The 14,166-nt window shown below is 36.3% G+C and overlaps 1 protein-coding gene across 1 annotated transcript in view; it reads right to left on the bottom strand.

Moving 5' to 3' along the window:
• TDRD12 (tudor domain containing 12) overlaps positions 1 to 14,166 on the bottom strand; it is a 38,785-nt gene that overhangs the window by 9,033 nt on the left and 15,586 nt on the right. The window contains exons 14-25 of the mRNA XM_055726926.1: positions 13,860 to 14,010; positions 11,712 to 11,839; positions 9,707 to 9,898; positions 8,450 to 8,578; positions 6,533 to 6,650; positions 5,520 to 5,653; positions 5,198 to 5,418; positions 4,356 to 4,455; positions 2,221 to 2,408; positions 1,720 to 1,930; positions 1,090 to 1,182; positions 179 to 348 (exon numbers count right to left, since the gene is read on the bottom strand). Of these exons, the coding sequence (XP_055582901.1) occupies positions 179 to 348; positions 1,090 to 1,182; positions 1,720 to 1,930; positions 2,221 to 2,408; positions 4,356 to 4,455; positions 5,198 to 5,418; positions 5,520 to 5,653; positions 6,533 to 6,650; positions 8,450 to 8,578; positions 9,707 to 9,898; positions 11,712 to 11,839; positions 13,860 to 14,010 (1,835 nt within the window). The remainder of the gene's footprint in view (positions 1 to 178; positions 349 to 1,089; positions 1,183 to 1,719; positions 1,931 to 2,220; positions 2,409 to 4,355; positions 4,456 to 5,197; positions 5,419 to 5,519; positions 5,654 to 6,532; positions 6,651 to 8,449; positions 8,579 to 9,706; positions 9,899 to 11,711; positions 11,840 to 13,859; positions 14,011 to 14,166) is intronic.

Here is a 14,166-nt window from a genome sequence, read left to right as displayed (position 1 = left end):
ACACAAATCTTGAGACAAAAAGAATAGCTAAAGGAAAGCAGACACATCACAAACACCGTTGTCTCTGTGTTTAAATGTAAATCACATTCAGTAATATTAATTATGAAAATACCCAAGTAAATTAATACAATTTTTTCCTAAGTAAAGTATATGCTGAAAAAGATTTGTAAACACTTACAAAGGCTCCAAGTTCTTTGCATGATCTAATACTTTCACGTGTCCACACAGCTTCTGAAGTTGTGTTATATGTTCTGGATTGTCAGTTCCCAGACCCGTAGACAAAATCTCAGATCGAACATTATATTCATTGACCGACACCTTCAAATCTGAAAGCCTGGTGACGCGGACCTTGAATTACAAAACATACTAAATGGAAATCACAGTTCATAAACGGTCTCTCTCCAACTCTAAGCTGTTCTTTAAGTAAAACTTTAAACATATCCCCATTCATTCATACGTGTAAGCATTTTGTTTCCTGTGATATTCAAACAGGAACCTACCCATGTCTGTTTTCAAGGTATCACCATCTTTTTCGCTGTGATAATGGCTCTAGTAACTATTAGCTAGTTTCACCCAACAGAACCAAGTAAACAATCCTAGCCCTGATTATACAGGTTACAGCCAAAATACACACCCCACAGAATAACTTCTGTTAACTTTGAGGAATAGTCTGGATGACATTTATAATATAATACATATTGAGCTCTCCAGACTTAAAGTTCAAGTTTTAATCAGTCATGTATTTCACCTACAAACAGGCATACATATTTATCACAGAATGGTTGAGGTTGCGAGGGACCTTTAGAGGTCATCTCGTCCAACCTGCTTGCTTAAGTAGGATCACCTAGTCAGCAGCCCAGAACCATGTCCCAATTGCTTCTGAGCTATCTCCAAGATGAAAACTCTACAACCTCTGAGCAACCTGTTCCAGTGCTCAGGCACCACCACAGTAAGCTAACCAACAGTATTACATGAATACCACATAGAATAAAATTAACATAGGAAGGGACAGAACAAAAAGGAATAGATGCTTTTGTTATAAAGGAGTTTAGATACAAATATTTCATAATATTACAGTTCTATACCTACCATTGGGTCCACCCAAGCTGTATTTCCCAAGGTATGTACTATTTTTGCTTCATGTAGTCTTCCTTTTATTTTGTGATTAATATAATGAGTTACCTAGGAAAAACAAGTTTTCACTGCACTTGATGTCTACCAACATAACTTTACAGTTATTCTAATTATAACAGACCAACCTTCTGAGCTTAACAATGAAACGGGTATTCAATAAATAAAACCAGTTTTGAGTAAACTAGTGAAATACTCCAACTTTACTGTAGGTTAAAACAGTATTAGCCTTTAAAGGAGCTTCCTTAATGGAAGACTACTCAAACACAGGCCAATTTATGGAGGCTACTCTTTCCCCATTACTGCCCACAGATTCAAAAGCGGCAGTATCTTGTCCTGGAAGAAGCCATTTAAATGACAAGAGAGGAAAATACCATAAATTTAACTTCATTACTTTGTAGGAAAACAAACAAGAAAACTGACTTCTTAGAATCTGGCCCAACAGCATGTATTTATTGGTAATGTTAATAAGTAACAGAATTTGATAACTAAGTTTGCAGTTCATAACTGGTTTATTGTAGAAAATAATACACAGACAAAAATTAAAGAACATAAAGGAAACACCATGCAAAACCTGACAAATATTACCTTTGGGTTCCATTCAGTTTCATTATCAATGGGTTTCACTCTACAAACTACAAATTCCACAGCCTGAGGCGGCAGACTCTGAAACCTTGCAGGTAAGTGAAGCAGCTGATAGCTCGGAACTTGACTTGTTCTGCCTTCATCTATATACTTAATTCTGACGCTAAAGAACACATTTTCCTCCTCTTTTGGGGGAATCTCTATCACCTGAACCCTTCATACAGTAAGAAAGGAAACACAGAATTATCATTCATGTAATTCCAACAAATCAATTGTAAATATTTTTTAATCTACTCATTTAAAAAAAACAGTATTTTCATAGCAAAATACCTAACTCTGTGTGTGTGCATGGACAGTCATTTTGTTTTCCAAGAATGATTTGAATAGCAGTGATTTTTTGCTGGTTTTGGGGGTGAGCTGGCTTCTTAAACTAAATAGTGAAAGTTTTAAATTACTTTATATAAAAAAGCACACATGAATCATTTAAAACCCCAACATTTTTACCTGTGAAAGAGTGTTTTCTCACATAATCCATAAAATGCTAACTTCTCCACATTTTTAACAGAAATTTTGTTATTAGGTTGCTTAAAATACTCATTAATTTCTTCAGCAAGCATTGTATATTGGTCCTTTTTTTTATCTACTATTCGACCAAAGTAGTTCGTTGCATTTACAATGTGGAGAGGCAGTATCTGAAAGCATAAAACACATTAGAAAAAAAAGGACTGAAAGATTTATTGAACTAAAAAACCCACAAGTATTCATATTCAAGATCACCTACCTCTTTCCAGCAAAAAGAGGTGACAGAGATGCCGCTGCATACACATATTTCAGCAGTATTAACTGCCCTTAGCCCAGTCAACAGTGGACAAAATAAATTTACAGAGCAAGAACTACTAAGATCACAAACATCAATGAACTACACTATTACTTGTCAGGCTACTAAACACTAAGGCTTCTCACACCATTCAAAGCTTAATTTTAAGTGTTCTCCAACCGTACAACGAGTTTTAGAGGAAATGACGGGAAGTGAGGCCTTCACTCTTTTCACATTAAAATCACTTAAATGAGAAACTATGAATACACTACTATCAGCATCAATGCATAAAATGCTGGGTACATCCATCCAAAGGGTCACGCCAGGCATAAGTACTGATGTATAGCTGGGTGTATGAGGCCAGACAGGATAGTAAAAGGATCAGAAAGGTAATTTCCCCTTAATAAAAATCCTAAAAATTCACAATGCAACTGAGGCTCTTAAAGGAAGGAAATACTATACTGGGTTCCAAACAAAAAAGAAAGTGAATACTTATCAAAGAGGTAACTGGTTTGTAAGACAGAAACCCAGGCTCTACAGTCAGAAGAACAGAATTACATGAGGAAATGGAAGAGGTCTTGAGTGCACCACAGGTTAAGTGCAAGTTTCTAACAGGAGTGTCATGAAACCTGTCCCACTCTCAGGCACCAAAACTGGATACATGTAGGTTCTCAAAGGGTTTGAACTCATACCTACCAAGAAACGCTTATTTATTAGACAGAAATGGAGTGACACCAAAGAATCCACCCCAGTTCTCCTCGTTTTCTATTCTCACAACCTATGGCTTTTGAGAATGCATAATACCCATTAACTGCATGACCTGAGGGCACCTGAATTCTGCAAAAGGCACGACAGGAAAGAAGGCAGAAGCAGCTCATCCAAACAGAAGGCATCTAGTGCTTCTTCGAGCCAAGTGCTAACTCTGCAATGAAGTACCAATGTCTACACAATTGCCCTCAGCAACCACCATCCAATAAGGGGACAAGAGATAGACTGTGTTAATACTGCTGTATGGGAATACTGCAGCATAGAAGGAACTGAAAAGCCAGATGGAGGGAGCTGGAGATACAAACTGTTACTGGGACGTGAAGAGCCATCACAGCAAAGTCAACCCAGTAACCACGAAGGTTTCATGACTGAAACAGTTTAAAAAAAATAGTAGTCAAATTAGAACTGCACTCTGTATCAAAACGGTTTTCAAAAAGCATTAACATCCTAGTAGGAAATAACCGTTTCCATCTAGAAGATAAAGGAGGAGCTGTACCCCATTTTCTGTGGATATTGTATTTGAAACTAGTATTTTCATTTACAAGGCCACAATACGCTCATTTTTCAGCAAGTCTGCATGAACATATCAGCTAAGGAAAAAATCTTCAATTCCAACAAAATATGCATTACCTTCCACTTCAACTTCTCTTCACTCCAAAAGATTAATTTGTGTTTCCCTTACAATAAATATAATTTAAACTTATAGGAACTTTAACCTTTGTTAATTTTGGTATATGGTCTCAATTTACAGAAGGAAGGAATAAACAGAACATAAACCCTCTTTCCATAGAATGGGAATCTTCAACACAAAGAAAAATCTGAGGTAAACTCATCATCACCTGCAAAACAATTCCGATTCAAGCTAACAATTAAGGTAAAATCTGGCACACTTACTTATGCAAGAGAGAGAGGGAAAGCCTAAAAAATAACACATATTCCATATAGTATACATACTACATTAATATTATGTAATATGAAAAGGTAAGTATTATGCTAAGTAGCTACTTAAGACCTGTCCTCTTGGTACCCAAAATCAAGGAAAATAGTAACTTACTGTCACATATCCAGGTGTTAGTCTAATGTTTTCTGGTATATTCTGGGTCATGTCTATTTGTAAATTAATTTGATGACGATCTGGACACACTGTTCTATTCCTACATATTAAAAAAAATGTTTTTAGAAAAAAGCCCTTTGTTTCCAGTTGTAGACTGTTTTGACATGATTTACAACAGCTTTAAATACTAAAATTTAATCAGCCCTCAATATGCAATTTCTGTCTCAAATAGCACCAATGACTCTGGGGGTTAGACAGAAATGATCAAACAGGTCTTGGTGGAAAAGTCTGTACAACAAAACAAAAACCACCAGAAAACTTGTTTGAGTGTAAAGCAAATGGTAACTTGCAACAAGAGTTATCTAAACTAGAAGTCGTATTTGAGAACACTTTAGCTTCCTCCTTCAGGCAATAATTATAATCCAATTTCACACAGCTCACAGAAGTCATCATCTACTTACCCATGCTAGAGGGACAGGAGACAACAGAGGAGAGAGTAAAGCACAAAGCTTGTGCAATTACGGTTAGAATACTAATAAAAACAATGGCTTAAAGTTCCCTCAGGTACACCTCAGTAGCATAATTCATTATAACTGCTGCCCTATCAGACCATGTATGATTGGTCTCCATACAAACATTAATTTTGTTTTCTTAAAAGTACCTCAGGAGAGTGAAACAGATGCAACAGTCAACAGAAAACAAACAAACAATGAGCAAAAACTGGTTTAGATCAAAGTATCCAACAGGAAAATTCATCAATGAAATACAAGGAGTCATCATCCAGAGTATACAATGCCTTCCTGCATCAGTATGCGTGTCAAGAAAACTTGGTATTTTCTTACTTGCAAATCCCAAGTATTTTCACACAGGCACACAGTGGCCTTGAAGCTTTCTTATCTTCTTTAGCTTCTAGCATCTTGGCAGCAAAATCATGCAGTTCTGGTGGAATTTCAGCTTCTGCACGCTGCAAATAGTGCAGGAACCCAAGTGCATGACATGCACTGTCTTCTGTTAGCAGAACGACTGACCTTGCCTTTGTACATTCCTGATCTACAGAGGAATCCTAAAAAAAGTAATTTTAAAAAAAGTAGTTTTAAAAGCTTTTATGTATCCACCACTTAATAACCAAATTTAGTATAACCCTGTTCAAAGATTTACTCAAACCTTTATCACATCACAGAAGTTGTCAGACATGCTGTGTAGACGCTGACCAAAGATTCTTGGAGAAGGAAAACTGAAATGTATCACGCAAGTTGCATCAGTAATTCCCAAAGGCTGCATGCAGTCATCTGTTAAAACTAAGCACATGTTTTATAGACATGTAAGATAACTGTTAATACTTCAAGCGTATGAAGTATTACATCACATTAGCAATGGCTGTTTCCTTCTCCCTATTTAATGACTTAAGAAAAAGCTCTTTTCCTAATACACTTACATAAGGAATTTCTTCAGTCAACGCATTTCATAAGCATATGGCAGACACTGTGTTTCATGTTAGTCTCTAATAATCTAGAATAACTCTTTGTTTCATATCAGTGTCACAGAATAAATAGAACTGCCTACAGCCAAGTACTTCACAGGAGTAAGATAGAAATCACTTGAAGTAATGCAGGAATGGTAACACCTTTGTATGAACCTACAAAGCAGATGCAAGTCAATCTTTTTTTAGTCTGCTTTTGATGTATAAAATGGAAAAAAAATAGGTTTGAAAACAGGTAAGAGTGTTTGCTACTGCAAACAACTTGAAAAATAAAAGTCTACCAGAACTTATGGGAAATTACTATAGTAAGTTTTCAGAGTTTCTAAATTATTTCAAACTGAAAGCATCTGCTGTAGTAGGTGACAATTGTGAAATCATGAAATTTCTTTGAAAGTACTAGTAGTTTGTTTGTTTTTTAACTAAAGCATAAAAAATCCCTCCTTTATGTTCCCTCCAATAAGTGAGGTTTTCCCTCAAAGCAGTTACCCTGGGACCCAGGAACAACAATAAAAGAAAAAACAAAAAAAAGGGAAAGAAAAAAAGACTAGCTGTAGTACTAATAAGCAAAGGGATAACTAAGTAATTGATAGGGAACTGACCCTGTGGAACTGATGAGATGAGTTAGTACAAGTATTTAACATAGAATGTTAGTCACCATGTAGATGTAATCACACCTAAACAAAAAGAAAACACTCACCTAACACAACAGGAGAGCCAGAACTGTATTTTTTTGTCCACTGCTCTAAGACATACTTGACATTAAACTCACTCTCTTTATGTATTTTTAAGGAACATATAGAGTTGCTCTTCAGTGCCTGGGTGACAAAGTAGTAGGTTATACATTCTTCCAATACAGCAATGATTGCTCTAATAAACTAACAAATAGTATATCTTATTAGTATCTAGCATACCTTAGCTACTGGAGAGAGATAAGGGAAAGAGTTAATGACATTTATGTTGCTTATATGAAAAAAAATACATTTGAGATTATGGAGATTAAACTTACTAAATTCCTGAATAAGAAGAAAACTAATAAAACTCAGGTTCCTCTGGATTAACACATTAAACAGATGTTTAAGAAAGTAGAAATTCCATTTGACGCTTTTCCCACCATTAAGGCGTCCTATCTACTCTAAGTGGATTCTATCATTTAACATGCAGGCTCACGTTTCAGACTCTCAGAAAAAGCATTAAACCCCCCTCACTGATCATACCCATACTTAATTTGCAGGAATGTAGCATACTTAAAAAGCTTTATTTGTCAAGTTCGAGGTTCACAAATTAATCACTACAAAAGCCTTCATTATTTGGTAAACTGGCTAATGAACTAAGTTAACACTTAAAATATTTACGGTATTTGAAGTTTGTGTACACAAGAATTACTATAAACAGCTTCAATTCTTCTTTAGCATCAAACAACACTTTAAGGTGGTGGTGGCAGAGCTGGTTTTGATATGCTTGAAGAAATTAACCCTCAAATATTCAAGGAAGATACGGTAGAAAGTCACAAGACAAAACCAGATTTGCTTCCCTTAACAATAATCAAAGATTAAACAGTCCAGATACACTAACATTTACCTCAGAAGAATCCTTTAAATATCACAGACTCTATTCCAGCTTCTGGAAGGGAATAGATTCCCACATTTCAGGACTGACATATTTCTTCCTGTGACATCTGAACCACCCAGCCATATATCTTTTTGCTATCCCATCCTTGGAGCTATCACTAAAACTTTTAATTCTAATATCCTCATAGCTTGCCTCCTTTAGCAATATCGTCCCCACCATCTGCATGACCCCACCCAGGCTTAACAGAATTGTTTCCTATCTCTTGCCTCCCTGTCAAATCAGACTGCGCTCCTCTTACTTTGCATAGTTGGAGAACCAGCAAAGAGACAAAATACAGAAGAGATTTTTCTATTGCTGGGCTGTTATATATATTCATTGGAATAATAACCTGAATAAAGAACTATTGCAGGAGAGGTCTTTCTTAGTCTCCACCTCTGAAATGCCAAGTATACAATCCCACATAAGAGGTGCAGAACTGGACCATGTTCTATTTATTACAGATAACTTGGAAGCCATTTTATGCCAGGTTTTAAGAAAATACATATTAAACATGCTATCTTTCTCCCAGGCGCTATGACTTGAAGCTTTAACTAAATTCTGGTGGACTGTCACAGGATGACAGAAAATGCTTCTTTCCAGTTAGAGAAACAGCATTCTACAATTTCAGCTACTCCAGAGGAGAAACAAACAGAACAGAACTTCTTAACATGGTGCTTAAGTTTTCTCCTCCCATACTACTTGAAACAATAACAAACAAAAAATTGACAGAACTTTTACTGGAAAAAAGCTAGTTTGATTTAACTCAAAGTTCCAACCTGACAAGAGAGAATGTAGTTAAAAATTTACTGATGAACATATTCTATGCCAGATGTTCCTGTCAGGCTTTCTTCTAGGTGTCAGAAGAGCGGGGTTGGGGCTATTTTTAGCACAAATAACTAGCTTCCAAATTCACACTCCTACTTTATTCTCAGAAGCCAAGATAGTTTTGTTATACCTTAACAATTTAAAAAAGCACTTATCTACATGAATTTAAATACTTTCTTACCTTATGAATCATCTCTGCTTCATTTACCGAATCAGTGAATACCAGCACCTTCTGATGATTATTATGGGTAACATCCAGTATTTTTAGTAATTCAGCAATTCTCTCTGTGTTCATGCAAGGCTGCACAACCTAGAAGTAGATAAAAAACAGAGGGCTGATAATTCATGTAATTATACATATCTTACTATATTAATTCTTTCTTTTAATAAGTACTAACATTGTTATATAACACCAAAGAGAATCTAGCAAATGGTAGCTCCAGAAGTGGTAGGTCTTCTGCTTAACTTACAGAAGATACAACTCTCACAAAAGGTATGCATTTAGGACAGTCTCCACAAGTACAACTAAAATCCCTCCCATCATGAAAATCCCACATTAAGATTTTTCATTCGTTTAGTTCTATGTGATTTATCAATCCAAGTTTAGCATTTTCAAGTACCACTAAAAAACTTCACACTCCAAAAACATTCTGCACTACCCGAAACACTGCCCGAATTTTAATATGAAAAATAAAAAAACCCAACAAACTAAAGCATCCACACACTGACATTTTGTCCTGCCAAACCATTAGACTTCTTACAAAAAGTGGTGTTTTTTTCAGTTTCGTGTCATGCTCAGGATGTCTAGTCTTAAGAGATTTCCCAACACACTCAATTCCCAAATTATTACCTTTTGAGACAGAAGAATTCAGACCATACAACATTTTTTATTATTCTGAAGGGCTATACCACATTGACTGGAAATTAAACGAGAAGATGCCTAAGAACACATAACAACTTTCTTGAAATTTCAGGTCAAATGAATTTCTGTATTGTGTGGCACACAGCAGTAAAACAATTATTTTACTAGCTTTATGATCAGATAACTTACCTTGTAGTTCTGTCACTCAAAATTAACAATTGCAAAAACATTCTGATGAAATTCTGCCCACAAACTATACCATTTGCAAATACTTCACATAAAATTCAGACTCCTTCACACTAACAATGAAACACTTGAGAGAATATCTTCACACCTCAGTCCCACAAAGCAAGGTAAAAGACCTTAGCTCCTTCAGTGACTAACTTGTGCAGGTCTTCTAAGAGTCAGTTCACACATGTCAGTGCAGCCTGAGGTCCAAGTCAGGATGTAGCATTACACACTTAACATAAACAATCAGCAGCCACACACACTGACCTTGATCAATAAAAACAACGAAGTTTTTGTACTTAGTAAATCTTAGTGAAAAACCAGTGACATCATCTCCAAATTTTTTACCTGCTGCACATTTCCATAGATGGAAGCTTCTTCCATAGATGTTATCACAATGTAAGGATCGCTCATGAACTCCTTTATCAAGTGTGCTATATGTTTATTCCAATGAGTTCCAACAGCAATTATCTGATGCGGTGAATACTCCCACTCTTCAGTAACAAAGGCTTTCTTGTAACAATCTAATATAGTAAAAATCTATAAAGGAAGAAAAAAAAAAAGTTTTCTTCCTTCCTCTTATCCTGTACCAATGAGTATGTAACAGCAGTGAAAAGTACACCGTTTCAGCACACTGTTCTCTCCAGTCACAAAATCACCACCACAGCAAACCACAGATTTCACACCCCAAAATCAAAGTGTTTGGTTTGTCCACTTTTATCCTATTATTTGAATGCCTTCTGAAGCAAGAAGCAACAGGACAACACGAAGGAACAGCATGCATGCATGAATGCAGGATCATAACACAAGATTCTGCCCATAGAAGATGGCAATCTCATGAAAAGGATCCATTCAGATCTGAAACCTACTAATTCTATGCAACAGTAGATCCAAAAAGTCAGAGAGTCAGCAAAACTAGGACGTAAGCAGAAGATAAGACCAACCTGCCAATACAGAAATAGCCAAAAAAAAAAAAAAACAACCAACTTTTGCCATAAAATCATTTGTAAAAAACCAACAATCACAAAGGCAGGATGAATATATTCCTAATGACATTACCTTGCATAAGTGACAAACAGTCCAGTTGTGTTCCGATTTAAAAAAAAAATAAAATCTACGACAGTGAAAAAAGGTAAGCAAGCCAATTTTTTTGCATAGTGATGATGTAATATGCTGTAATACTAACAGAAAGCATCTGTCCTATGAAGCCTCAAAGCAGTAACAAAAAAAATTACAGAATATTCTCAAAATTGAGTGTTGGGGCTCTTGCTGTATTGAATGATTATACTGAACTCTGAAGCAAGTGGAAAAATACTGAAGAAATAAGACGAGGTTACGGCCAGAACAGTGGGATGAAGAAAAAGGAGCAAATTGCAGATGTTTGCTCAAAACCAAGGCCAACGGGACGTGATAAGAGGAGCTGGGAAACCGCAGAAAGGAGCCTACGTGCCAGAGAAAGCAGAAACAGAAATCTTCCCAGTAAACAATTGTTAACCAATCATATTATTATACGCTTGTAAAATAGCCAACCACATTATTGCACGCTTATAGAATGCCTTATAAAAGTCTACCTGGTTTGTACAATAAACGGATCAGATCTTGAACTCTGTGAGTATTTGAATCTGACTCCCGCTCGCCCGAAATGCCCGCAGCAATTGAGTTATAAATCATCATTTTAAAACTGATACAATATACACATCCTTGTCAACATGACACTTCACGCTGTCCCTCATCCAAGATTCTCCGAGTTACAATCAGCTTCTCCTTTTACCTGCACTGACATCAAGGCCCAAGGAAAATTATGACGATTGCGTCCATGACTATCTGATCATCCACTTCTGCCTTGCATTCTACAGAGACCAAGGGGCTTACCAACAGACAGTTCTTGAATGGAAGCTGTTCAAACAGCACCAGTAAGAGGAAAAAAGGAGTTCCCAACAGACAGATCATGCAAGTAAAAAGTAGATTAAAAATCCCTACACTGAAACTACTGCTACCCAGTTGAAACAAACGCAAGTACCTGGGAAGTCACCCAAAGCAAAGGAAGACAGCATAATAGAGCAGAAGTGTAGAACAGGACAGGATAGAGCTCTTAAAAAAAAAAAATAAAAAAAATAATAAAAGACGACAGGCAAAAAAGCAAGGAAAGTCAGATTTAATAATTACTGATTCACTTTTCCAGTGTTTCATTCTGCCAGAAGTATACAGATGTGATTTCTTAAATTCCATTATCTTTCCAACTCTACCACAGGGGTTCAGAAAAGTTCTTTTTTTTTCCAGTATGTGCCACTGTTTTCATGACAAGTGCACAACTGGAACGGCATTTTACCAACTGAACCTGTAAGACATTTACCTGTTTAGCTGCGTCAGAGAACAGTACCTCAATCTCATCAAACACAAGATGGCAAAGTCTACAAAATAATAAACACTGATGTTCCAACAGTCTCAGGAGACTATATGGTGTAGTCACGATTAGTTCACCTACAAGTAGGAAGAAAACCCATTAACATTAACTTACAACTTGAAAGAATATTAGTAAGACACCACAGGACATGGCAGTTCTATTAAAAAAAAAAGTCACATTTGCATTTCAGATGCATCACCTTAAAGTTGGGGGGCTGGGGCTGGCTAGTTTTGGTGGGTGTTTTTTTGTTTGGTTTGGTTTTTTTTTTTTAAATAGAGAACACCAACTTAATTTTCTGACTTTTCACCAACAGATATTTTTAGTTTGCTTTTATTTTTCTACCCCTACATGTCTTCAAGAGCTGAGTGAGTAAAACTCTTGATATTTTGAAAGAGTGAAAGGCCTGAACATTAAGTAGTTTATAAAGCAGGATGCCAATAGTTTTCCAATAAGGTAATGGAAGTATAGATAAGAACTTCAGAACTAGATAGACAGAAAGTAAATATTTAAATATGTGCAAGAGCAGCCTTTAGAGAAATTCGGTTTTAAAAACAGAATAAGCCACACGTGGCTTAGATATCTACACACATATAAACACATATGTGTGTGCACATATTTATACATACACATATATAAAAACCCCACACCAATCAATCTGTGCAAATATACCAACAGCTCAACTAAGAAAAGATCTGAATTCATTCATTGAATGATGGATTTAAGAATACAAACTGCTGGAATAGAGTTTTACACAATCCTTCATAGTTTTAACCATTATTTCTTGTTTCCTTGGCAAAAAGAGCCACTTTTAAAAATGCAGTTATCAATTAAGGCTTAAAAAAAAGACCAAGTAAGAATAGTAAAACTAAGTATTTTAAGTAAATACATTTAAGCAGGACAAGTCTTACAACAGCTCTTTTACTACTTCTATTCTTCCTCTTCTCTATGGAGTATCCTCTGCATACTATTGAAGCTATAAACACAAATTACTTAGAATTTACTGCAATAAGCAAGTTAGAAACCACCACTTAAATTTTAGTTTGAAGTAATTTTTAAGTTGGATGTTTATGAAACTGTGTGCAGAGAACTACTACCTCCTTTTTAATCTTTGCCATATTTTTTAAATTAAGAGTAGAGAAAAATTGCATTAAGTGTATATAAGCAGTCAAGCAGCATCAGACAAGTCCTCCAAATATTTGTCAATTTTAAAAAATAAAAACTATGTACTTGAAATACTTGTGGCCAGCAGCTACAAAGCACACAGCTGCTCACTCACTGCCCTACGCCCCCAGTGGTACCGGGCAGAGAACAGGAACTGTCGATGTGAGAAAACTCATGGGTCAAGAAAGAGAGAGCGTAGGAAGTGAAGGAGGGGGGGTGAAGCGATGCAAAGGTAACCACTGCCAACACCCCACAAGCAGACACTCAGCAGATCATCCTGCCACCCCTCAAGCTTCTGCTGCTGAGCATGACATTGCACACTATTGTATATCCCTTTGGTCAGCCTGGGTCAGCTGTCCAGGCTGTGTCCCCTTCCAGCTTCTTGTGCACCCCTGGCCGACTCACTGGGTGGCAGATTGGGAAAAACAGAATTCTTGATGCCCTGCCAAGTGTTGCTCAGCAAGAGCCGAACTACGGGTGTGTTATCCACACTGTCCCTGTCACAAATCCAAAACACACTGCTGTTCAGACTATGAAAAGAATTAATGCCATCCCTGACAGACCCAGTAGCTCTGTCCAGCTTTTATCATGTTATCAAAAAAAGCTGTTATAAAACCTGGTTCCAGATGAAGGAAGTCCACAATTATTCCTAATCCAGCAAGATCTGCAGCAAATCCCTACCACTAATTTGGTTAAAAAATGATTGTTATGGAACTTACAAAAAAGATGTTGAACATGTAGGTGCTTGAACAGCTTTAATACCATTTACTGTTAGTCTCACATTATTACTACAGAGTTATAACATTAAAGAAATAGAATTATCACTTTACAGAACAAAAAACTTAAGAAAAAAAATTGCTTCTTTCACAATTCCCTGCCATTAAGGCAACCCACATTGTTTTCAAGCATAATTAAGAAAATAGAAAGTACTCTTACATCCTCTGATTTTCACATTTCCAGCTTCTTTGTTCTGCCCAAGTATTATCAACATTGGATGAAGCTGTCTGGAGCATCTCCCATATGTTTTCAGTAGCTCAAAAACAAGTTGCGCCTTCTTCCACCCAGGACATAAAATAAGCGCGAGTGGCTACATTCAAATGTATACAATTTTACACCATAGTATTAGACAAGAGTTCAGAATCTTAAGAATTGTACTACTACAGCATTTAGGGCAAAAGCAACATCTGCAACACAAGGCCTTTAAGTACTTCAAAACTGACCTTTTTAGTACTGTATCACCTTC

The sequence above is a fragment of the Falco cherrug genome, chromosome 14 (genome assembly GCF_023634085.1).
Source record: "Falco cherrug isolate bFalChe1 chromosome 14, bFalChe1.pri, whole genome shotgun sequence".
Classification (NCBI taxonomy): domain Eukaryota; kingdom Metazoa; phylum Chordata; class Aves; order Falconiformes; family Falconidae; genus Falco; species Falco cherrug.
This window is presented reverse-complemented; position numbering and strand designations above follow the sequence as displayed.